We start from the raw sequence: 26,374 nt of genomic DNA, 5'->3' as shown, positions 1-26,374 counted from the left end.
TTCCATCCCTCTGTTGTCTTCTCCCTCCTCCCCCTCCTCCCTATTCCTCTCATCCATCGCCTCGTCCCTCCGTGTTATCCACACATCCACAACACAGTCCCATACACACAGGAGAACAGAATGTATGGATAGTCCTTCTCATGGTAGAGCGAGGGTATGTTTTTACCTGAAAAGAGAGAGAGAGAGAGAGAGAGAGAGAGAGAGAGAGAGAGAGAGAGAGAGAGAGAGAGAGAGAGAGAGAGAGAGAGAGAGAGAGAGAAAGGTGTGGCTACATGGTGTGGCTCGTTGAAAGGAGTAGAACGCAGTTCTGTAACCGATAGCGGCATGACTAATTTGGCGTCTGTAGCTTTTCTCTGCATGGGCATTTTGCTCTGAGATTAAGGGGAAATCTGACTCTTCCTGTGGGAACAGAATATCAAGCCACTGTTGTACTGCTGCCAATTATACATAGGTAGTGAGAGTGATAGTGACAGGGGATTGAAAGGGATCTTTCAATCTGCTGGGAAAAGAATGAATTAAAAAGAGAATGCATAGCTTTTTTCCAGGGGCGTATGGCAGTGACTAATTAATGAAATGATATACCATACTATGACAGAGAGCAAACCAGTACAGACTGAAACCGAAACAGAAAGACAGGCCTTACAAGTGGACTGAATCGCTCCAAAACTATATCATTATATTGTGGTATTAGACATGTGCCTCATTCTAGTTATCCCTAGAAGTAGTATAGCATATATCAAGTTAAGTTGAGTTAAATTCTTCCTCCAGTTTTGACTAGCCCATCCGCTAAGCTAATTCAAATCAAGCTGTTGGACTGAAAGGTCAGACCTTTCAGTTAATTTTAATTAGACCGTCTGAAAGAGGACTTTTACTCTCTGAGACTGGATCTTACTTCTCTGCCCGGGCAGCAGTTTCTCTCATCACATTATCGTTCATAAATTCAATGTCAACTCTGGACAGTATCCAACTCACTCTCCACAAAATGCTCGGCTACAGATATAGGTGTACATAAACAGAGACACACTCATGAATAAATACTGCCTGCGAGCGTACCAGTCAGCCAGCCAGCCAGCCAGCCAGCCAGGCAGGCCAGTAGCAGTCTGATAAGGCAGACAGACTCCCATCTCTTTACACACCATCCCAGGGTGTGGCTAACACCCAGGTCAGTGACCAGTCCTGACAGGCTGTCTCCAAGAGCTCGCAGCGAGATGGAGCGATGGAGGGCTGGCGCGAAGGGGGTGAAGAAATGTTGACAGAAAATGAAAGGGAGAAAAACTATGTGGCATGGAGGAAGAGGGGGTCGCAGAAGGAAGGGAGGAAAATTCCCCAAGGCATCTCCTGTCTTGGCCCTAATGGTCCAAATGAGGTGGCTAAGAGAAGATATGGGAGAGGACTATAGGGAGACCGGGGCGAGGGTGGGTGGGGGGAAGGGAGGAGGGGAGTGAGAGCGGCGCTAAGTGACCAAGGCTCAACACCATATGAGGTGGCAGCTTGTCACATCTCCGCCCGTCAATGAGGGGCCTGGTCGTGGAGTCCTACTCATGGAGGGTGCACCAGTGCCTCCGATCGATTCTCCCAAACACAGCTTCCACACACACAGTCTGTTTGCACCTGCGGCTGATCCTCTGTGCTTCGGTTTCCGGGGGGGGGGGGGGGGTAGACCGTTCCATACAAGGTACTCGGTACTGGGTAATATCTTTGGAAAAACAACTGCAAGAGTGTGCTACTAATTATGAACTGCACACAAACACTGTTGAATTTCAGCGTTTTTCTTCACATTGCAGGTGTTGGCCGTCCCTCGCGGCCTCGCCTGCTTGGCAGGAGAATATTTCCCACCGGACGCTCACTTTCTGCGGTGAAATACCGAAAAAGTAAGACGGCGGAACGGAAGGTTGCTGTGGATAATGACAATGGGATCCAGGTTGTGCGGGTAACGCTAGATCGACGTATACATGGCATGGCTCTTGAACGCGGACGAAAAGTGTATGTTTCAGCGTTAAAACATGGAGGTCTCAGAACACACCGATGGGAGAACGGAAAAGCCTGCTGAGGAAGAGGAGGGCGAACACAAAGGAAGAACAAAGCGCAGGGTGGAGAGTGAGAGAATAGGAGCTCCGGAGAGAGAGGGAGAGGGAGCAGGTGAGGAAGGGAGGGATAAATAGAGAGAGAGAGAGAGAGAGAGAGAGAGAGAGAGAGAGAGAGAGAGAGAGAGAGAGAGAGAGAGAGAGAGGAGGTGTCCATGTCCTCTCATTCTGCAAATAAACAAAAAGTAAACACCAGTAGAGGAAACACAGTGACACTTGATGCTGCTGCTCTCTCCTCCTCCTGCTAACTCAGGTTTCCCAGAAGGCCATTCTGCCTGCCATAGGACAAAAGCTAGCGCAAAAAAGCCAACACCTCTTCCCCTATGGGCACCGAGTGAAAAAAAAGGAGGAGGGAGACAAAGCAAATAAAATAAGATACAACACCTTTGTTTGCTAAGATTAAAACATGTCGCTTTCCCCACCTCGCCTCCCTCGCTCCCAAGGGGTAACTCAACCTTGTGAGAGATGTTACCGTCGCTGAACTTCTTCCTTGGCAAGTGAACAAAATCTGCCTTATTATTGTAGTGTTTACTATTGTTTGGTGGTCATTGAGGCATGTCTCGTGATGCTGTGATTAGCAGATTAGCCTTGGCAGCGTTGGCAGTGGGTGAAGGAGAGGGGGAGGAATCCTATCCCCACGGCCCTGTGATACGGGTGTATCGCTGGCGATGTGGCCAGACATTTGTCCCAGTCTGATTGTTAGCGGGTGAAATGGAATCGCTCATAGGCATAAAAGAATGTCAGGCCTTACCCTTCCTTGTGAGTCGGCAGAACCACACCGTCAGAACGACAATCAAGACCCCACCAGCCCTTTTAATAATAACTCTCTTTTTTTCCATTTATTCAACCGCATGTACATTGAATGAAGTTTCCCGGTATAATCCACTCACCGTGCGGTTTTTATTTCGGCAGGTTAACAATTGAGTTGTGCGACCGCATGGGGTAACGCAGGTACACACACACACGAATCCAACAATCTATCGCTACAATAGTTACCCTGGTAGGTGGGGCTGTCCTCTGAAACACTCTCCACGGGGGGGGTTCTGCCAATCTGGCAACCCCGGCGGGGGGTCTCTCTCTCATCAGCGCGGTAGGGTACCTACCCCTCATCTACCTTTCCTCTCTCCTTACTTCTTTCATTTTCATTGTGTGTGCCGCACACACACCCACTAGAACTCAAGGCTCAATTATTCTACAATTGAAAATGATTTAGCACAACCTGCCCCCCCCCCCCCCCCCCCCCCCCCCCCCCCCCCCCCGACCCCACACACACACACACACACACACACACACACACACACACACACACACACACACACACACACAAAAACACACACACACGTGTGTCAAGGTTTGCCGAACAAGGAACCGTCCTCCTAAAGACAGCTTACTTTTATTATTTTCCTCTCCCTTTGGAACACTTTAACCCCGTGGATCAGGGCCATAAAACAGCACTAATCCAGCGCACCCTTCTGACGGTGTTCTCCACCCTTCCGCCACCCTTTCAGACCGCTTGGCGCCCCAATGGAGGAAAGGGTGCCGAAAAGACGGAGCTACACACTGCCGTCCGTCGATGGGCCGACAGAATCGTCACTTCCGTGCGACAGGGGGATGTAATCAAATGACACAGTACCCGCGGGGTACTTCTATAGGGTTGTCGGAGTTGGAAACACCAGCAAGAATTAGCGTAGCGCAGCTGTCCCGACCCGAGCCGCTTGGTGGAAACGAGGCATAAGAGGCCTCTGGGACGGACCCCTTCTCCTCTCCTCTGGCTGTGGAAAGACCCTCCTCTCTCTCTCTCTCTCTCTCAGAGCGGAGGGCCACTCAGGGCGTCTTGTTAAACCACACTAATCCTTCCCTTTGCAGCGTGTGTCGTGTTATCAGAGCCGCCCGGGCCTCGTGGCTCCTGTGACACGGGGCGCCCATTGAACGGCGGCCGAGCCGTCAGCCACGGCGTTCCTTGAAAGAGCGTGGCCCGAGACCCGGGAGAGGAGGAGGAGGAGGAGGAGGAGGAGGAGGAGGACTCAATGGAAGCCGCCGAGGCCTTCAGCGCTAGACCACTCTAAAAGGTAGGATTATTCCTGGGAGATTTCACACCCTGTCCCCCTGCGACCGGCCGGCCGCCTGAGGACAGGATTATGGGAGAGTGAGCGAGAGCGCAGCACGCCCAGGTGGAGGGCATTGTGTCCCTGGACGGGAACACGGCCTTGTACGCTCTGTCGATCGTATAGACCATTTGTCCTCAAAGTGCGACCCGCGGGCCAATGGCGGCCCGCAGAAACATTCCTGGCGGCCCGGAATGACATACAGATGTAAGTTAAAAAATATATATTAATATTAATTTGAACAAAAATAAATAAATATAAAGAGAAAAGTCGACTCTCTCTTGCTAATTAAATCCTGTTATATTTGTTAGTTTTAATCCGACTGTAGATTACTTTCAAAGGATGAACCTCAGTTTCTTGATTTAGACCTCACTGGACCTCACTCCCAGAGGTCCACGGTGCAATGTTTTTTTTCACCACTGGGATGATGACGGCGTTTCCCGCCAATTATTTTTTCCTTTGGCGGCCCTTAGTCAAATTCTGGGTTCCTAAATTGGGAAACTTTGAGAACCCCTGGTAGACACTGCATTGACAAAAGGATGTGAAAATCAAAAGAAGCGGTTTGAACACTGCTTCACACAGTGACACAAGTACAGAAGAGACGGAGGCTTGATCATTGACTTAGTGTCTTTATTTGCTTTTATTACATTTTTTTTGGGGGGGGGGGGGAAATCACAGTCCACCTTGCTGACAGAGATGTACATTACATCCAGTGTGCTGTGATGTAGCTGAACGACAGTGGGCTTGGCCTCACAGACCACGGTAACGTAGTGTCGACATGGGCCGGGATCTGTGAGCCGGCTATGGCTCCTTCTTGTTTTCATTTTGCCTTTTTTCTTTACTGCTGGGGCTGGCATCACGCCAGAATTCACAAGGCTTTATGATGAGGTAAGGATAAAACACCCTTAGCATTAAGACCTTTATGTTTAGTATAAGACTTAATTTTTATTACAGAATTTCTGTTGTGTCACTCACACACACACACAAACCCTCACACACACACACACACACACACACACACACACACACACACACACACACACACACACACACACACTCGCTCTGCCTAACCTAATAAAAAGAATAAAGTGGTTGCTTGTGCTGATGATTTGAAGTGTATTACAGTACTTTACAGTTTAGTATTTTACTACAAGAGTTATAGTGCGGGTCATTTTATTATTCTACATCCTAGTTTTTACATACATACGTCATGAGACTCAAATAGGAGAGTGACCGGTGTGTAACCAGTGGTAACCAGTAAACAGTGGTTACACGCAGATTTTTTTTTTTTATGGGGAGATTGTTCAATTGAAGAACTGAGATTGGACGGCACCATGCAGTGTGAAAGGCTTAAGGTTGCTATGGTAACCAACCGGCTAAATAGCTACGGGGCCGAATGCTGTGCAACCGCAATTCAGACAATGATTTATTTTCGTTCTTATAGAAGGGTGGAATCTAAGGAATAAACGCCAAACGACTAAATTGCTTTTTTTCCATGTCATTTTCAGCCTGCTTGTTATGAACTGACTGATCTATGACTCCTGCTGGTTCTTTGGATATAACTGAAGCTGGTGAAGCATGTTTCAGAAATGAGCATAATAACGACATAACTCCGTACAACAGGTAGCAGAGCTGTCACATCACAATTGTACCGGGGGCGAAAATTGTACCGCCTACGTAATCCGCGTTCGAAACATAACCCATCGTTCGACACGATTGTCTGTTGCCAGGCAGGTTTCAAAAAACATTTGCGCTCATGTTGCCAAAGACGAAATAACATAATACAGATAACACTTGTTTTTTACTTTATATTTGTATTGTATTGAATTTGGCTAGTAAACTGAGTGTTTAAAGTGTATCATAGTCTAGCTAGCTTGTGTTAATACACTCAGTTTACTAGCTAAATGTGATTAAACAATTAAATACAATACAAATATAAAGTTAGAAACGCTAATAAATGTCATTTGTAAAATAAGTGTTATCTGTTTAATGTTATTACGTCTTGTGGCGCTCGATGAATGAGCGTGAATGTTCATTAACCTTCCTACGTCATCGTTCGACACGATCGTCCGTTGCCAGGCAACGTTCGACGCGATCGTCCGTTGCCAGGCAACGTTCGACGCGATCGTCTGTTGCCAGGCAGGTTTGGAATTTTCGAACGCAGATTACGTAGGCGGTACAATTTTCGCCCCCGGTACAATATTGGTGTGACAGCACCTTATTAGAAACGATTAAGTAAACATCCCACTGACATACAGCACAGTACAATGTGATAGGACAACCATCACTGGCGGCGATATTGCTTTAAACTACACATCCATACCAATGGCTTACCATGTTTAAATAAAATGTCTCGTCACTTAAACCTTCGCTCAGACCGCCCACACAAAGCATCAAACGTTAAATTCTCCCAAAATACCTTCGCTTTTATTTATTTTTTTACATCCCCCTCGTAATCGAGTTACACTCCAGTAAAGCGTCTACTGCACCACGCGCACGCGTGTGTGCTACATTCCGACTTTCGGAGACGAGTCCGGGACAAATCCACGAACGCCAGGCTGGCCCGCGGACGGACGGACGCCCGGCGGCCCCCCTGCCGTCCCTCCAGCCCCCTCCTCTCCTCTCTCTGGGCGCGGTCACTGCGGCTGTTTGAGCGGCTGTTTGAGCGGCTGTTTGAGCGGCTGCTTGAGCGGCTGTTCTCGGAGCGCTCCGGTGAGGGTGGCCGTCCACACGTGCAGCGCCGTGCCCGCCGACAGGGTGAGGAAGAAGAGGAAGGCCACCTGGTAGCCCAACCAGTCCACCATCCAGCCTGCTAGGGCGCTGAACAGCAGCTTGCCCAGCACCTCCAGCGTGGCCAGGAAGCTGTAGTGGGTGGCCTGGGGGGGGGCAGAGGGGGTTCAACCTTTACATTCTACATTTAGGGCATTTAGCAAGACGCCATTATCCAAAGAAGAAGCAGAAACCAAACCATAATATATCGCTGTGGGTACAGTAAGGATGTTCATAGAACCGAGTGCCAAGCACTAACAATCGCTAGGTTAAGCCGTTCCCTGTATACAACAAAGATAGCTAGGATAAGATCCCCATCAATACGCATTACAGACAGGTTTCAGATGCGTTGTCATTTGGGAGGACAGAGGCTTTAGTGCGTGTCTTGGTCTAGAAAGGCCGCAGGTGAGGCTTCAGGCATTGGGGATTGCGTCCAGGTGACTTTGACGGGTTGGTAAACACCCTAGCCAGTAGACTATGTAAACTACGTAAAATACTGCCCACACTTTTTAGGAAATTGGGAATGAGCAAAGAATAGGACTTGAAAGAAGAGTGGAGAAGAACAAGACGTAGGGAAATTGATGTAGAAGGGAGTGTAAAGAGGACCCCCCCTCAAACTCAACAAAGCACTTCTATCGACTCATTTAACCTTCTTAACCCGTAACAGAATGGAGGGGAGGACTGAACGTAGGAGATGAGAGGAAGAGTGAGAGGAGTGAACAGAAACGGAGAGAAGGGAAGAGACGGCTGCTAGATGCCGGGGAGCGGTTCCAAGTCGAGACGAGGAGGCGATCCAAGCCTGAAGGCCCCGAGGATGGATGGAGGGATGGAGGGGGAGAGAGAGGGAGAGCGAGAGATAACCTAACCTAACCTCCTCCCTCTGCCCAGAGCAGTGCAGCATTCTGTTGCTCCCTGAAGCCAAACAGAAGGCCTGGGCCGACACCTGTGATAGTTCTCCCAAAAGAGTGCGGCAAACGGCCCAATAGGATTTCTTGTGTCATTAAACTGATCATATAAATTTTACTTCATTCAAATAATAATTAATATAAATTCGGATTCCAACAAATGTTAAGTATATTGTTAAGGATATATGGCACAAAGGAGGAGAGTAACTGATAAAATAGTTGTCTTTTTTTGCAAAATCGTGTGTTCGTTTAACATTTATAGAGGAACATTCAAAATAAAAGTTGTTTTGCCGGACTGTACTGGGAACTCACAGCCCTGCGTGACCACAGCTAAGTGGAGTGCCTTTATTCCGAGTAACTTGTTGAAAAGATTCTGTTACTCTCTACTGGGGATCCTTAACAAGCACTCACACTATCCTCTTACAGTCACTGGATAGCCCTACCTTCAATAAAACACACACACACACACACACGCACGCCCGCACCAACACACATGCGTACATACAGCTATATGTCACTAAGAGCAGTGGTGTGGGGGACGCATGACAACACATAGTCAGAAAACACGGTATCTGTGTCAAGAGAAGCTCTCAAATTAACACTAGGCCTTGGTTTATTTTGGTTTCTTTACTTCAATTGCGTTCAAGTCGCCACCTTGGATTCGGTGTGAGGGCAGCAAGTGTTTTCTACCCGTGTGTATACATATCGTCACCTCGAAGACACGGCCGCGGGTGGAATCCTAATTTGCCTCAGAGGGAGCAGGACGGGAGAGACGTTTATTGACCCTCTGCCTAACCTGGCCCAGTTAGACAACCACAAACGGCAGATGAGAAAAGGCGTGTGTGTGCTGTGTGTTGTGTTGCGTTGTGTTGTGTGAGTCGCACAGGGACTGGTTTGTGGAATAGAAGTGGAGGAGAGCTACAAAGGGAGGGAGAACACAAACAAGTGGTGGGCAGTTGAGGGTGTTGGGGAGGGGGAGAGGAGGGGGGCAATGAATAGAAATTGTGATTGCTGTTGGGACAGGTGAGAGGGTGTGGGCATTGGCAGCTGACACAGGGTGATGGGGAGACGCGATGACAGCCAGATGAATCTTCATAACACCACCACCCCCATAACCACCTCCACCCACATAACCACCTCCACCGACCAAACACAACAGCTACCGTTAAACACAAGAGAGAGAGAGAGAGAGAGAGAGAGAGAGAGAGAGAGAGAGAGAGAGAGAGAGAGAGAGAGAGAGAGAGAGAGAGAGAGAGAGAGAGAGAGAGAGAGAGAGAGAGAGAGAGAGAGAGAGAGAGAGAGCGAGAGAGAGACTACAGAGTATAGAGTGGCGAATGAATTGGCGATGAAAGGCCAGTATGAGCAAACATTTGCATCAGTATGTAACATAAACTAGAAGCAAAGCTTTATTGACAAAGTAAAAGGGACCAACTTCTTCACATTATAGACATTGATTAGTTCATTTCTTCGTTTGCTCATTCTAACGGAGGCTACCATATCCTCGGACTCATTCAAACCACACTTGACTTCAATCTCTACACAACGTCATGACGAGGCCATAATCCCGGGTGGCGGGTGTGAGTGATCCCAGCCACGCAGGCTCACCTGCACGCTCTCGTCAGCTCTCTGGGTGCAGTGCATCATGGTGGTAAAGGTGAGCGTGGTGATTAGGCCACCCAGGAAGTGTTGAACGCTCATGCTGAGCACCGCCATGCCTGGAGGGGAGGTTAGAGACAGCCCGACGTCAATGAAGACGCACGCGCACACGCACACACACACACACACACACACACACACACACACACACACACACATCCTCAATGATCCTGACAGCCAGGCCTGCATTACATCGATACTTATACATATTCATGCGTCCCATCTTATAGACGGGGGAGAGAAACAGCCTTAAACAGTCGGGGAGGAGGGCGAGCACTGGGCTGACTCTGCTGCTGCTTACTGTAGTCTGTTTGGAGATTCCATTCAGCAGACAAAAGCGGGCCGAGATGCTAAGCTGCCGGAGTGTCTCCGATTGCCTTTTCTTTAAAAAAAAAAAATAAAACCCTTCCCCAGCCTACTCTCTGGAGGGGGCTGGGAGGGAACACAAGAGGAAACCACACAGTCGATCAGGCACTGCTTGTGCTGCCGCTGAATTATTCACAGAGCCGCCCGAGATGTCCCTCCGACGTCGGTGAGACTTTGGTTGTGTTGCGCGACGCCGCCGCCGACGTCGCGGGACACGCCGGCACAGACGGAGCACGGTAGACGCGGCGAGGGAGCGTTGTGCTGTCATGTAATATTGAAACCATTTGAAACATGATTTTCGGATGTATATATACCCAAATATATATATATATTTATAAATCGTAAAAAAACATGTTTTGTCTGCGCATACGCGCTGCAGAGTTGGAAAAGAAAATGAAAGACTGTTAAGAAATGGTTGCGAGCGGACCAAAAGGCGTTTGACAGGCAGACGGCGCCGGGATGAGATGAGCGACTACGACGAGGTTCTGTCGCCTGATCTCCGGCGGAGAGCCGGCGCCGGCGCCGCCGCGCCGCACAGAGACAACAGAGACGCTCTCTGGAGAGCGGCGTCAAGAAGTCCATCCTGCGCACGCTGCCTTCTAACGTCTCCCGCAGCAGAATCAGCCCTCTGACGGTCTTCTGACGGCTCCCTCAAGGTCCGCAAGGCACGCCACCCCGACGGGCACAGGCGCCCGACGCGAGACTATCGCCCGCCAGGTCGGCCATCAATGACCTGCCACCGTTAGCCAACACAACACTCTAGGCAACCTACAGCGTGAAGGGCACACTGGCCCAATGTTGGTGCTAGTTGGGGCAGTTTGGGTCGGCTTAGCTCAGGATAGAGCAGGTTTTAGCAGGAAGGTTGCTAGTTTGATCCCCGGCACCTAGCTAGAGTGTCGAGGTGTCCCCTGAGCAAGGCACCTTAAAAGCCTTTTAAATGGTTGACTCCGCCATTGGGGTGCAAATGTGTGTATTAACCGTTGTCAGTCGCTTTGGATTAAAGCGTCTGCTAAATGACCTAAATGTAAATGTAGAGCCTCAAACATGTCTCAAACTGATTTAACACATGTTCGAGTACACCCCGATGGAGAACTACTTTGCTTCCCATTGTTGGTTTTGAACATGAGCTGTTGTGTGCGTGTGTGTGTGTGTGTAATTTATGTCATTACTCTTTTGAGCGTTATCGCTCACCTTTCATGAGCGGGGAGGGGTCCAGGACGGTGAGCAGGGAGCTCTGGAACACCATGCTGACGGTCCGCATCACAAACACCCGCCGCATCAGAGTTCCAATGCTGCGGGGACACAGGGGGGGACACAGGGGGTGACACAGGGGGGACAGGGGGGGACAAAGAAGGGACACAGGGGGTGACACAGGGGTGAAAATTTAATTGATTGATTTATTTTATTTGACGTAATTTTGATGTAAAATACGAACAGCACTCGGTGTTCAACATTACAATACATAAATAGTCAGGGATGACACAATAAAGCCCGAAGGCTTATTTCCACTGTGGTCCCTGTGTGGGGCCAGCGCTGGCAGATGGGCCAGAGCACTTTAAGGAAGCGCATGAGACACCGTGCAACCACAACACAGGCTCCCATAGGAGCAGACATCTTCATTATTTTATGGAGGCCCATTGTTTGCATATGCATTTGGGAAGAAGAGCACGCACAAATGCATGAACACGCACCCGCTGGCACACACACAGACACACACATGGACACACACACACAGGCAGCTTGCATACACATAGATGCAACCACACTCTCTCTCTCACACACCCACACACACACAGAGAAGAGTAAACAAGTCCCCAGACACTAATTGATTCCCAGTAAGTGGTAGAGAATCGCTCCCCAGTGTGCTCAGCTCATGGTAATCAATAAGCTAAGGAGATCCACAGCATGATGAAGATAAGTAATCAGTGGTTAACACACGCACACACACACACACACACATATACAAGCACACACGTGACTTTAGGGATTAACACAGTGTCAATCACTCTTAAAAGGAAGCCTGCCAATCATAAGGTTTGAATATTTGAGAGTGGGGTACGGGTGTGTGTGTGTGTGTTTGCCAGCACGCGTCAGGGCAATTGCAGTTGTTATTCTGAGTGCATTTCAGAATCAAAAGAACCGCACGTGGTATGCATTACGCATTACTCTCCATTTCATTATCCACCAATTACCTGTTTTACATTATGACAACTACACTTCCCCAGTGACTTCCTCCTCCCGTTATCTGGCCAGTCTCTGCTCCGGCTGCGAAAAGGAGCTCTATCTGGACGGAGAAAATCTACCCTGCAGCATTCACATGCTAAAGACATTCTCGTCTCGCCTGCTTACTGTTGTACTCAATGAGTACAACAGTAATGCCATTCATTTCACACTCTCTCAGGAGATTCCGGGGTGTGCATGTCAGTGTGTTTGTGTGTTGTTTTTGTGTGAGTGTGAGTGGGAGTGTGTGTGTGTGTGTTTCTGTGTGTGTGTGTTTCTGTGTGTGTGTGTTTCTGTGTATGCGTGTGTTTCTGTGTGTCTGTGTGTGTGTGTCTGTCTGTGTGTCTGTGTGTGTGTGTGTGTGTGTGTTTCTGTGTGAGTGTGTGTGTTTTTGTGTGTGTGTGTGTGTTTCTGTGTATGCGTGTGTTTCTGTGTGTCTGTGTGTGTGTGTGTGTGTGTGTGTGTGTGTGTGTGTGTGTGTGTGTGTGTGTGTGTGTGTGTGTGTGTGTGTGTGTGTGTGCGTACCTGCCTAACTACCACTTCATAGAGCCAGGTCCGGATAAGATAAAACCTGTGTTCTCAGGTTGCTGATAGCGCTGTGGTGTAAAGGCAAGGGGTGGGGGCTGAGTGGCTCCGTGGCCCCTCAGTGCTTGAGGAACCACCGCTCTGGGTCTTCGTGTGCGCGTGTGCGTGCGTGCGTGCGTGTGTGAGGACACTAGAGGCATACAGTTCAGTTTCCCACAGAACACCTAACTCTGCCTTTCTCTCACTCTGTCCATGCTGTCTGCTTCTCACTCGCCCGCTCTCAGTTCCAGCCCGTCACCAGCCCTTCATAACGTCGGCTCGGTAAATCTACAAGTCTACTAAAGCGTCTCTAATCCTCAATGTGGTAACGTGTTACAAATCTATCCAAATGCTTTACATAACATGAGGGAAAATACCAAACTTGCCCTGTTTCCGTATGCCCCGTTTGGTATAGGCCGAAAGGGCAAAAGGTATAACTCACACAACAAAAAACACAACATTTACAAACACAAACACACACGATTAAAACCCTGTCAATTTCAAATTCCATTCACGAATGCACTGATGCAAACATCATTCTGATCCTGCTTCACTTTTCAGTTGACAGGGTCAACAGCCACTTAACATGTGTTTTTAAACATACATTTTCTTCATCAATCGATTAAGCTGAACTCTTTAGCACTTGCTGTGGACCATTTAAAGGCGTAACTCCTAAAAACAGCCGGACTGAGATCCCCAGTGTGTAAAGGACGACTCACAATCATAATAGATGATGGATAGTGCCGTGTAAGAGAATACGCAGCCTGGGAACTGACACACTTCCCACATTTGACTTCATGGAGATGTATGTGTGTATAGCTTGTGTTCCATCACTCTGCCCTGAGGTAAGGGACATGACATAATAGGATAATGGCCGGGACCGATGTATTGTTTATTCATTTTTCCCTGCTCTTAATGCTTGGAAATGACTGGAAACTCGTGCTAATTTCTATGCCTGGTTCTGTCCCATTGAATCATTTGCTGGTATATTTTAATAAGCTGATTAGAGACATTTTGGCCATTGACATGCAGTCAAACACAGGTCTGTAGTGGAGTTATACATACTTTCAGCAAAGGATATTGTCAGACAGTATTTCATGAGGGGCGATTACAATTACAAAAAGTGCTTTTCCATCAATGTCAGCATGAATTACAGTGAACATCACTTAGTAAGGTAGACTGATAAAAGGTAAATTATACGCTGTATACACAGAAAACCCTTATTAAGAAATCTATGGTAATGGCAAGTCCAAATTACCCTGGCGGGGTCGTTTAAGTTGTTGACAAAATTACATGCATTATACACCCTGTCCATCTCTGAAATAATTTCTTCCTCGTCCTCCTTTGCCAGCTAAGTGGTATGATTCAGCATCTTAAAGTGTAGCAATATTGTTTGCATAGGTTTGGTTTATATCTCCATAATGAGAAGACAGAGTTGCCCAGACTGGGGAATGTGGGGGGGCCGGTGATGGTGGCAGGGGCAGCTAGACTCTGACAGCATTAGACACGTCTATGTTTAGGCTGACGTGAACTCTTGATCATAAATGTACTGTATGATGTTCACTCTTCAATATGTCCGCCCTTAACATATATAGCATCGTGATATCGGATCTTCTCGTATGGGCGGGGATATTTCCTGGTGCTGTATTTGCTCAGACAATAGCGTCCAGCTGACCTTGTTGTGACACAAAGGAAGCAAGGTGGTTGGGTCCATTTGAATCCATCTCGGTCTCAAAGGCTAGTAGGGCTGCTCGATTATGGAAAAAAAAATCATAATCACGATTATTTTGGTCAATATTGAAATCACGATTATTCAAACGATTATTTTGGAGTTTGAAATACATGATGTATTTATTCAGCATGTCTCTCCCAAAAAAAACATTGTAACTGAGCACTTTGAAGTTTCGCCTTAAAAAAACAACACAAAATGGTCAAATAGAAAATCTAAAGAAAAAAAAAAAAACACAGATATGTATCCAGCTGTTCTGCACATTCTATAAACATTTAATAAAAAAAAAAAATTAAAAAGAAAATGTTTCAACTCGATTTTATTCGTTTTGTGATTGTTTGACCCTAAAATCGAAATCGTGATCAAAATTTGATCAGTCGCCCAGCCCTAGATAATAGCATTGCAACAACGCCGTTAACGATGGGTGAGGGGAGGGGAGGCGGGCTGGGGGGGGTTACCTGCACTGTGCGAGCAGCACGCCTCCGAGGGAGGAGCCGCAGATGGAGAAGGCCATGGCGATGACGCCGTTCCAGAAGCCCAGCTCCCTGGCCGTCATGTGGTGGTCCAGCAGGAACAGAGGGAACATGGTGACGGCCCCCTGCTCGCCTGGGCACACACACACACACACACACAAACAGACACAGACACACACAGTCAGACGCACACACACACACACACACACAGACACAGACACAAAGTCAGACGCACACACACACACACACACACACGCACACACACAGACACACACACACACACACACAGCATTTAACAGATGCTTTTATCCAAAGCGACTTACAATAACTAGTTTTGTCAGAGGAAAGAGAAACAACAATATATCGCTGTCACTAGGTTACCCACCTCCCCGTACACAACAGAGATAGCTAGGATAAGACGCTACAGCTACACAATGCTAAGTACTATTTCTAAGTGCCGGGACGTAAGACAAACAATAAGTGAAGGTGAGTATATTAAGTGCCAGACGCACACGTACACAGTCACACACAGACACAGCGTCAGACAGACAGAGGAACAGAAATGGACGAGGGAGCACACTCAGGGTTTAGGTGATGAAGGCCCACAGACGGAAGAAAGCCAAAGGAGAAGATATAAAAAGAGAGATTTAAGAAGGAACAGAGCAGTAGTGGTAGGAGCGTGGCTCTCACCGGTGTTGGATAAAGGCACAAGCCCTCACGGAGGTACTGCGGTTGAACAACGCACCTAATAGAAACATTATATTCACAAGCCATGTCAGACAGCGGAGACACAGACAAGACCGAGACGCAGTGTTTTTTATGTTATGTGGGGATACTTCACTATATACTATAAATCAATACTTGAAAATGATTCGTTGGGGGCCTGATAAGTCTGTATTAATCCGCATTTCAACCGAACCTTAAGGTAATAATTGGTAATAATAACAGTGTCAAATAAGTATGGCAGTCCAGACACTAGTTGAAAATGGAGAGTGCAAACGGTCACGGAGTCTGAAGAAGGATCACACAGCAGACCCAGTCTGACTCCCCTCGCAGTTAAACTCCTCAAACAACTTCTCCCCGGGCCCCGGCGTCATCAGCAGGACGACAAGGTGTGCTTGTCTCCTCAGATGTGCTTGTAGAGTTAAAGGAGAGGCACGGCAAAGTGCAACACACCTCACTCCTTTGTTTTTCCTGGAGAGTCTGGGTAATGTATTCCTGACAAGAAGGGGGCCCTCCCACTTAAAACCGCAACAAGGAAAACACCAAACTAAATAAATTAATAAATCCAGAGATTAAACGCGGCTCCCAAAGACCTCTCAGTCAAAAAAATAACAGAGTTTCTGTCACCCAGCGCGACACTCTCTCTACGTGTGGAGTCGGTAATTTTTCCGCTGAACAATACAGTAAAATATTCTGCGCGGCATTATTATATTAATGGAGGCTGACTTCAGAACGCACGCAGGGGCCTCGCGGAGCGGCGTGAGTGACAGCTGTGTTCCGAGACCGCCGTCAAAGAAGACACAACACAGGCGACAACCTCGCTCGCTTCCCTCACTCACTCTCAACGCTCGCTCCGTCAGCGAGGAGACAAACAAAAATAGAGAAAGGAAAAGAAAAGAAAGCAAAAAGGGAATAGAGATTAAACAGACATTGAGATGAGGGGGAAGAGAGGGAGAGAGAGAGAGAGAGAGAGAGAGAGAGAGAGAGAGAGACAGCCTCAAAGTGTGAGCTGAACGGCTTTGAGTGATATTGAGTGCGGATGGGAAAATAGAAAAGTGTCACTTGTTCCGATGAAGGTGCGTCGACCCCGGCAGACATGCGGTGGGAGGTTCCGACGTGAGCTGTGGTTGTGTGTGCGTTCATCAGACATTCTCTTCATCTAGTGAGCTCTTCTCCTTTGATGGAACATATTGTCAGCAAAACAAACGCAGAAAAGGTTGATTTGGTGAAAAAGAATATTTAACCCTAAGGATTTAATAAGTAGAAATTGTCATCAACCAGAAACGAGCTGTGTTGTATTTTACAATCAGCAGAATGTGCCCGTTCTATATTTAATTGCACCGGAGTGTATTAACTCAAAAGTTACCTTGGAACGTTGAATATGTGAGAATGTGTTGTGCATGCGCTGCCAATTCTGCCACCAGAACCAGCAGACTAACACACTCAAAAGAGGGACTACTGGGAATCAAAGGGCTTGTACACCCTAGCGTCACATAGCAATGACCATCTCGGAACAATAGGAAGGTTATGGGTGGTAATGGTGTTTTGGTCATTATTTCGTAATCAATCGCGAAATCAATTGTCATTATGGGCTGACATTGTTGGGTTTGAAACCACCACAGCGAGGGATAACTCTAGTCACAAAATGGTGGATTATCGCCCAAAGAAAACCACAATGTATTCCGTCACATGGCACCCATATGACACAATCCTGCAGACGGTTTGCTCGATTTCGCAAGCACCACCAACCAAGAATTCCCTGTTTGTACTGTGCAAAAAAGATTGTACATATGCCCAACTCGAATTCAAGTCAATTCTTCCCATGACGAAAAGGAATGCATAAACATTACTATGAACATATATACAGAAGTTATCAATGTTAGTCTGAGTAACGGTAGTAAGGTATTGTATTAGTCCATCCAGGTACATTTGAATAACGTCAACCACTCCATCTTTAAAAACAATGCCGTAAACGTAGCTTTAGCTTTACCTAGGTCTAACTTTACCTAGCTTTAGATGAAGCTTTATCTAGCATGTCTTATGGCTTGTTTGCACTTATTCTAGTTCAGTGCTCCAGTTCCGCTACTACGTTCAATACCAAAGGCCTTCATACTGCTGCCTGCGACTAATCATTACATAAAAGGGGTGGCTGTAATACATGTAGCCTGACACAACATTGCAGATTTTTCCCTGTTTAAACATATTCTCAAAGCAATGCTGTAAGCAAGGATTTTATTCAACATGAAGACAGGTTAAAGTAGGGCTGGGGGAATGGTAGGTGGAGGACAGGGTCTTAACACGGAGGAGGTTGGTTTGAACAGCAAACAACGCAAAAGGCAGAGAGAGAGCAAATCGAACGGACAGATGAGGGATACACGTAGAGGGCAGAAGTCGGACGCAACAGAAGAGAGCGCCCAGTGCCGTCGGGGATGGAGAGAGAGGGAGCGGCGGGAGTGTGGGGGAGAGCAGGGGGAGAGTCGGGGGTGGAGGAGGGTGAGGTGGGGAGGGGTTAGGGCAGATGAACAGAGACATTGTTAGGAAGTTAGTGAAGGGGAAAATGACAGAGGCGGGCTGGTGAGCTAGGAGATCAGCGAGGTGTTGTACGAGACACAGAGGGAGAGAGGGGGGGGGGGGGGGGGGGAAGAGAGAGAGAGAGAGCGAGAGAGAGAGAGAGAGAGAGAGGGTATAATCATTTTAATCAAAAAATGTATTCAGCAAAAAGAAACAGAACAGTGTAGTCTTTGGCTAGGACATTTAAAGGATAAACCGGCAAAGGGATGGTGTGTGTGTGTGTGGGGGCGGGGGGGGGGGGGGGGACCGGTGGTTAGAGCAAAGGCTCAGCAGGGTGGCCGAGGTGACGAGGGCAGTGGGATCAAACTGTGGTCGCCACGGAGCGGCTCAGACAATGGAGCCGCCGATCAGGGTGAGTTGGAGTGATCAGCGCGGAGGATGGCCGCCACAGACCGGCGTCCTGCCGCGTCCCGTGGCCACCCCTTAAAGAGCCGGTGAACCCAACACTGTTCGATTCTTATTAAACCGCGGTAATTAGGACTTATTTTGGTAACATTTTAAAATAGCATAGATATCTGTGTTGACCATCCTATGGTCAACACAGATATCTATGCTATTTTAAAATGTTACCAAAATAAGTAGATATCTGTGTTGACCATAGGACGGTCAACACAGATATCTACTTATTTTGGTAACATTTAAAAACACCATGGGCACGTTGCACTCTGCTGTGGATGCGTGTCGCGATCACCGGCGCCCCCTCCCCCCCGGTCATGGCGTCTGAGTGCCTTCTCCAACGCGCTCAGACGTCACGGCCACCGCTGTTTGGGTGGACGACGTGTGGAGCTCTGTCCGGGCAGCGATTTGTTTAATGTCCGGGTCCGAGTCAGGGTGAGGCTCCAAGACACATAGTGTACACATATAGTGTTCTATTTACACACACACACACACACACACACACACACACACACACACACACACACACACACACACACACACACACACACACACACACACACACACACACACACACACACACACACACACACACACACACACACACACAGCGTAGGTGTGTGTGGATAGTGAAGCTCGGTCTAAGCCGCGATTTATTTAATGCCCGGGTTCGAGTGAGGTGGAGGCTTCCCTGACACCCATGTGTCACATTCCCTACACAACATCACTCATTACTCGCTTTTAAACGCTCATACGCAACGGTACTAAAAAAGTATCAAAGTCGAAGTCGGTCTTTACCATGGGGATAACACGCCCCCCTCTTGCCTAAAACCTTCAACCCAAAACACAATATATTAAATCTTAGTGTTTGACGTTGGGTTCACTGGCTCTTCAATGCACAACCAAGAGGAGTAACAGATGTGTGTTCCCTAGTACCCACACGTACACAAACATGCATCCACAGGCAGTAGAAAGCTGTCTGTGTGTATAGGGTACATCAAAACAGGCCCACATCCACAGTCCTAAACCTTACCTCAAAACACCCTGATGAGAGTAGCGTCAACAGAGGTCTGTCCACACACTCGATTAGCATTAATGTTGGGACCTATATCTACGAATAGCGGCCTAATGACACTCTCAAATACACACATAGGCAGGACCTCTCACTCAGATATCCTGCCTGTGTGTGTATAGTTGGGAGACTACAAAATCACAAGAGTGATTATTGCTGTAATTATGTCCATAAAGCTGTTTGTGATCTTTTGAGTGTGTGTATGTGTGTGTCTGTCGGATAGATCATGCATAGTCTCCATGTTTCAGTCTTCTTGTTTCTGTCTGCTTGTAGAGACTATGCATGATCGATCCGATAACTAGGAGTCTGCTGGCGGGTTTGAGGGTCTAGAGTTAATATAAATAATAGAAAGAGTGAACTTACATCACTATTTGCCCATATACTCTTTATATTACTAGGCGCTTTGGCGTATTTTTAAGCGTTTTGTGCACGTTTCTTCCATTAGTCCAGCTTTATTTAGTATGGACCTTTCTGATGTTTTTTTTTATATTTGGAGCTGCCATCTTGCTCCGTCTCTCAGGGTGCCATGTGGTGGTTCTTCATTAATTCATCCCCCCCTTTAGCCTCTATCTGGAGCCCTCCTCTTTCCCTCTGGAAAATCACTCCCCCCCCCCCTCCCCCTAGGTTTTCCTCACCCCCTCCCCCCCTTCTCATTTCCCATCATGCCCCTGACCCCTCCCCCCTGCCCAGCACAGTGGCGGTCGTCCGACATCCATTTCTCTCACGTGACTCCCCAACGACCCCGTCCCCTCCCGCAGACCGAGCCGCGGTCAAGGCTGGCGTGTGCTTCATCGCACTAGTCCATCCCTCCTGAATACGGGGACAGTTAGAGAGGGCGATACAGGACGAAAACACACCGCCGCTCACCTTCTGCGCTCGCCACGAGACTTTACTCTCTCTCTCTCTCTCTCTCTCTCTCTCTCTCTCTCTCTCTCTCTCTCTCTCTCTCTCTCTCTCTCTCTCTCTCTCTCTCTCTCTCTCTCTCTCTCTCTCTCTCTCTCTCTCTCTCTCTCTCTCTCTCTCTCTCTCTCTCTCTCGTTCAATTCCCCGTGAGAATCTACCATCAGGAGCGTTCCTTCGGCCATCCTTCCTGCTCTCCCTCTCTCCCCCCCCCTTCAGTTCACGTCCCCTCGATCACTCGGCGGACTTGTCCTGCTCCGTAACGCAAACTTTCTGCAGGGCGACAACCCGTGACACTTAGCGCCTAAGCCCTTCATTGTGTGCTGATTAGGTTTCTCCGGAGCGGTTTTGCATCAAATATTCTCATCTCAGTCACATCGTCACGACACCAAAAGTTTAAAGATCCACAAACTAAACCAAGGAAATCTTTGCACATCACATGATGTTAGATGTGAAAAGATCATATTGAGAAATTCTGGGTATTCCTTCCTGTTGTTTGGTTGCTGTCTCTCCCTCGTCTGTATATTTTACTTATTCTCCTTAAGCTACTCATTACTACTTTTCCTTCTCTATCCATCCGTGGGCAACTGCCCGGATGGTCGGCACATCATGTCCACGGTTCACAAATTGAACAGGGGTCAAAGTTCGGAATCAAGTCCGACTCTAATTGGCTTTTGGTTTGGACAAACTCAAACGAGTCTTCATGAGGAATGAATGGAGGCGTGCGTGCGTGCGTGTGTTCGTTTCGATTTCCAAATACGCACATTTTAACAAACACATTCCTTTAAAAAATATACTGTCTCACATACAAATTTCACAAGGGCATTTACATAAGACATAATCAAAGACATGGCTTTTTCTTAATCTACTTTCATTAATAGCAATATTAACACCACGGTAAAGTTGCTGAAGTTGTTAATGAAACCTGCCAACAATGAGACTATAAAATCAAAAAGTGATTATGGATGTAATTATGTCCATAAGCTGTTTGTGATCTTTTGAGTGTGTGTTTGTGTATGCGTGTCTGTTGGGGGGGGCTCCCTAGACAGATTAGGGGTTCAGCCTTTCTTGATGTTTCATCTAGTAGCTCTGTCTGCAGGGGCTCATCCGATTACTGAGTCACTCTCAACTCTCTCTCTCTCTCAATAGCCCACACATCCAAAGACCACATTTACACTCAATGTAAAAAAAAAATCAACAACACAAAGACATAGAGCATTATGCTTAAACACACGTAGGGACTATGCAAATAGGAAGGGACGACATACGTTCCCACCCACCACCCCACCAAAGGCCCATACACACAAAAAAACAACTGCAATGTTGCATCTTCCATGTTGGTTTCTGAATGCCACAAAGACGCTCTAATCCTAATCCCCTTCTGCTAACAAATACCAAACTCTGGCCATATCAACTATATCCCTTTCTTCATCAATCCCCCCTCAAGTTTACTCGCGCTATCTACCTTTACGCGTGCTGTCGAGTAAAACGAAAAGACAACCACCCTAAGCCAATACTTTACTGATAAACAATGCGAAAAAGTGAACAGTTGATTTTAGAAAACTAACGAGGGTTACTACAGAATTATTTTAAGGTGAGCTGTGCGTGTTTTTTATCTTATTTATATTCAAGTTGCCGCGTCGCTGGAATTGGGACGATCGATGGAATGAGTTGCGCTTTCCAGTCTTAATGGATAAGCCAACAGAGACATCTAGAGGTGAGAGGTTGAACTGCAATGCTTTCGCTACAAAAACGAAGGGTAAGCATTTTTCCATGTCCCAGGTCCTTAAAACAAATTTAACACTGTAATTTGAGCTAGCCTCGAAGCATGACTACGTAAATCACCAAATTGTATGCTTGTTAGGATTCAACATTAAAATTCTCTCATTTACACTTGTAATACTGCATCATTTTCATATGTACTCATATTCAATGCGTGTTTGGTTCTGAAACGTCACTCACCTAGTTTATACGTCAGCACATACAACACCGTCCAGGGGGTGCCGGGCACTGCCAGCATCTTCCTCCACACCCTCCAGGGCCTGACGATGTCTGCCCCCTGGCTCCCACCTCTCCGGCCCCCGTCAGTCTGCTGCTGGCACCTCAGCGAGTCCTCGTCCAGCACGGGCGCGCCCCACACAAACAGGGCCACACCGGCGTACACGAACGTCAGCAGCAGGAACATCCAGCTCCAGCCGGCCACGTCGATCACGGCCAGCAGTCCGCCGCCGGCGAACACCGAGCCGGCCTTGTAGCCCACCACCTGGGCCGTGTTCCCCAGCCCCAGCTCGCCGCGGCTCTTCAGGAGGCCCACCGCCGCCCCGTCCACCGCGATGTCCTGCACCGACGCCAGGGCGTTCATGACCAGCAGCGTCCCCGCCACCGCCCAGATGTGGGACTCCGGGGCCAGCAGGGCGCTGGAGACGCAGGTCAGCGCCAGCCCGGAGACCGTGCCGACCAGCCAGCGCCGCTTGGAGCCGATGCGGTCTATCAGGGGCGCCCAGAGGACCTTCAGCACCCAGGGGAAGTAGAGGATCTTGGTGAAGCCGATGCGGGTCAGGGAGTGGCCGGCTCCCCGCAGGTAGACCGGGAGCAGAGACGATTGGAGCCCATAGGGGATGCCCTGAACAAAGTACAGCAGGCCCAGGAAGACCAGCTTGTCATTCATCATGTGTCCCATGGCAGCGTTTGGTGGATAGAGCAGAGACTCTGCGGTCCATAGGGCAGGTGGTTATTAAGGGGTTGTAATAAGTGCTAAGCAGAAGGCTGGGTGGTGGTACTGGTGGGGGTACTGGTTGTGATAGTGGTGGATCTGGACGGCTGGGCGACCTGGGATGATCAGAGGGGGACATGGATAGCTTTAGTCGCACCAGTGGTGTGTTGGTAGGCTATAGGGTTCAACATGCGCTTAGTAATACTAGACGACAAGAACATTGCTATAAGGGACCGCCCCGGTCCTGGCATAACTAGTGGATCCACTGTCTCTGACTGTTGGCAATGTCAATGAGGCCACTGTTTCTCATGCAAAACTTCCATTCACACGTATTTCACCGTCGGGTAACATTGGCTGAACTGTATTATTTGTGTCGAGAGGTTCTTTAAGACAGCATGCCTTGGAATGTTAATGGAAAACCAGCGGACGAGCGCTGGGCGGAGATTTCAGAAGCAGGGAGTCTATAGAAAAATATAATGTCAAATTTGTCCGTTTGCCGTTTGTCAAGTCAATATGTTAACCTACTTATTATTTATTTATTTATTTCAACCGCCCGTAATAACTCCCAAGTATTACTTTTTTCCACGCAATCCATCCAACCCGTGGATTAACAACGGTGTCCGCGGGTATGACGGCCAACCGCACATCTCTACTAGTCTTTACTTTACTAGTTAGTTCTTTACTAGTAAGTTAACACTGCCCGTGAGCTCCAGCTGTTCGCGGGATTCCCTCCACGTCAACCATGGATACGTCATGCGATCCTCCAAATTTCTGGCATGCCAAACTGTCGTCGCGGCGATTTCGACCGTCGCAGAGGAAAAAATCGCAGATGGCAACCGTGTCACATTACAAGACCTCATCTCGTCGCCGACTTTTCAAAATCATGTATGACTCGCAAATGTGTCTGCGACGAACGAATCGGGGACAAAATTGGACTGAAACCGTGTACTCTGAACCAGCCATAAAGAGCTTGACCCAGTGGCAACTGATAATATCGCTAGCTCACTTTCAGACTGCTAGTTAGCCGAAACAGCAGCCAGATGACTAATGACACTGACGGGTTAGAAACCAATGAACAAATGTCTTACGGCGGGTGGTTAATGGCTTTTCACTGTCACTTTTGGCTGGGGTGGTTTTCATTAAAACAGCCTCCAGGATTCATAGACGGCACTGAGCAGGCGAGGCGCTAGCCCGACGTTAGCTGCACATGAGACTCCTGCGGGGCAGCGGCTGTTGACATTGCGCGTCACCGAGGGCTCCGGGTTGCCAGATTGGCCAACGAAAACCCACATTAAACCCCCTAAATTCCAAGTTATTTAAAGGATCTGGAATGTGGTTTAATTCCTTGGATTTTTTCATTTTGTTGCAATTGCACAACCAACCTCGAATTGTTTTTTCCATATGGTAAACATCAAAAGGTAAAAATAAAGCCAGGTATCAAGATCTATTAGGATTTTTTTAAGGCTCACTATTTCGCCTTCAATTATTACTAATTTAAAAGCTTGGTATGTAAATAGCGGTTTACATTTTTATTTTAGTCATAGTGATATTGACAGATGTAGGCAAGTTATAGCCCCTCTATGTCTAGAGGCCACTGCTCTAGCTATTAGTAATAAAGAGAAATGTAATCTGATGTAAATTATTATAGTCTATGCTACTTCTGATGACATGTTTCAAGCTAACAGTTATGAATGGTTTCTTCTCATAATGGACGACACCAAGGTTTTATGAGTTTATAGAAAGACTACAAACACGGCCACTTCGCCATTTCAGCCAAAGCCAAGACAGACCAAAGGTTTACCTGGGTAAATTAGAACCTTTAGGCGTGGCTTATTCACCATTCTACCCATTTCCAATATAAACTGAATTCTTACCTGTGTTCGAGATATGCTTCATGAACCATCTCGAGAACGCAAGCTCGTTTACCTTGTGCGTCTGTTAGAATTAACCACGTGTTGAGCATTTACCGCTTCGAGTCTAGCCCGAGACGACCATACCACAGAGGATGACAGTAGTTTTTCATCAAACCGCAGTCTGTCTTGGATAGCCTCTAAAACGTTACAAGAATCATAGAAACTGTAGCACTAAATTCGAGCACACTTTTTTATTTTTCTTGTAACCAGCCATAGCAAAAATGCAGGGGTGAGAGAGAGAGAGAGAGAGAGAGAGAGAGAGAGAGAGAGAGAGAGAGAGAGAGAGAGAGAGAGAGAGAGAGAGAGAGAGAGAGAGAGAGAGAGAGAGAGAGAGAGAGAGAGAGAGAGAAGTCTTTGGCTCGAATATTTAAAGGATAAACCGGCAAAGGGATGGTTGGTGCGGGGTTTCGGTGGTTAGAGCAAAGGCTCAGCAGGGTGGAGGAGGTGAGAGGTCGACGAGGGCAATGGGATCAAACTGTGGTCGCCACGGAGCGGCTCAGACAATAGAGCCGCCGATCAGGGTGAGTTGGAGTGACCAGCGCGGAGGAAGGCCGCAACAGACTGGCGCCCTGCCGCGTCCCGCCGGGCGGCTCGTCAACGCGCGGCCGCGTGTCCACCCCTTATAGAGCCGGTGAACCCAACGCTGTTCGATTCTTATTAAAACACGGTAATTAGGACATATTTTGGTAACATTTAAAATAACATAGGATGTAGCTCCTCCCGGTAGTAAAGCATGAGACTCGAGCTCGTTTAAGAACAGGGTTTATTCACAGTCACCGACCGACCCGTGAGAACTAAAGAAAGTGAAAGTTAACAAATAGTCCGGTAAATACATGCTAATTCAGAACTTGCAGCTTAATGTTATTACACATACACACCAATAAAAAACACACCTCGTAGGCTGCACACTACCAAAAGGGCTGAATCTTGTATTTTCTTCTGTCTTCGCCTTCTTTGTTTACATGTAATGTCTTAACTCTTTATCTTAAATCAACTTTGCCGAGTGTGGAGACAACCGACCGTGTTGTTTCTCCCTTGCCATGCTCTGCCAGGTGGTGTGTCGCTAAGTTGTGCCGTGTGGAAACAAATACAAAACAATGCCCCCTCAAACTGAAAGGCAGGTAGGAACTAAAAAATAAATAAATGAGAATTAATTAAACTGACATGTAGGCAGTTACATAGGATGTTAAACATATCGTTGCTATATTAAATGTT

At 47.6% G+C, this 26,374-nt stretch overlaps 1 protein-coding gene across 3 annotated transcripts; it reads right to left on the bottom strand.

Annotated features, from left to right (window-relative positions):
- Positions 1 to 4,845: 4,845 nt before the first annotated feature.
- Positions 4,846 to 26,233, bottom strand: mfsd3 (major facilitator superfamily domain containing 3). Of its 3 annotated transcripts, XM_030370171.1 has the most exons (7): positions 24,335 to 24,494; positions 22,496 to 23,362; positions 15,562 to 15,616; positions 14,857 to 15,004; positions 11,077 to 11,177; positions 9,469 to 9,578; positions 4,846 to 7,065 (listed from the first exon to the last, which is right to left on the bottom strand). In XM_030370171.1, exons 2-6 carry the CDS (start codon positions 23,211 to 23,213, stop codon positions 9,482 to 9,484), a joined length of 1,119 nt encoding a protein of 372 aa, XP_030226031.1. In that variant the 5' UTR covers positions 23,214 to 23,362; positions 24,335 to 24,494; the 3' UTR covers positions 4,846 to 7,065; positions 9,469 to 9,481. The 3 variants fall into 3 exon arrangements, with proteins under 3 accessions (XP_030226031.1, XP_030226030.1, XP_030226029.1); XM_030370170.1 differs by lacking the exons at positions 15,562 to 15,616; positions 24,335 to 24,494 and adding an exon at positions 26,053 to 26,233; XM_030370169.1 differs by lacking the exon at positions 15,562 to 15,616 and having other exon boundaries at positions 24,335 to 24,490.
- Between the last annotated feature and the right edge of the window lie 141 nt (positions 26,234 to 26,374).

Source organism: Gadus morhua, chromosome 11 (assembly GCF_902167405.1).
Source record: "Gadus morhua chromosome 11, gadMor3.0, whole genome shotgun sequence".
NCBI lineage: Eukaryota > Metazoa > Chordata > Actinopteri > Gadiformes > Gadidae > Gadus > Gadus morhua.
The sequence above is the reverse complement of the archived record's forward strand: the minus strand, read 5'-3'. Positions and strand labels throughout refer to the sequence as shown.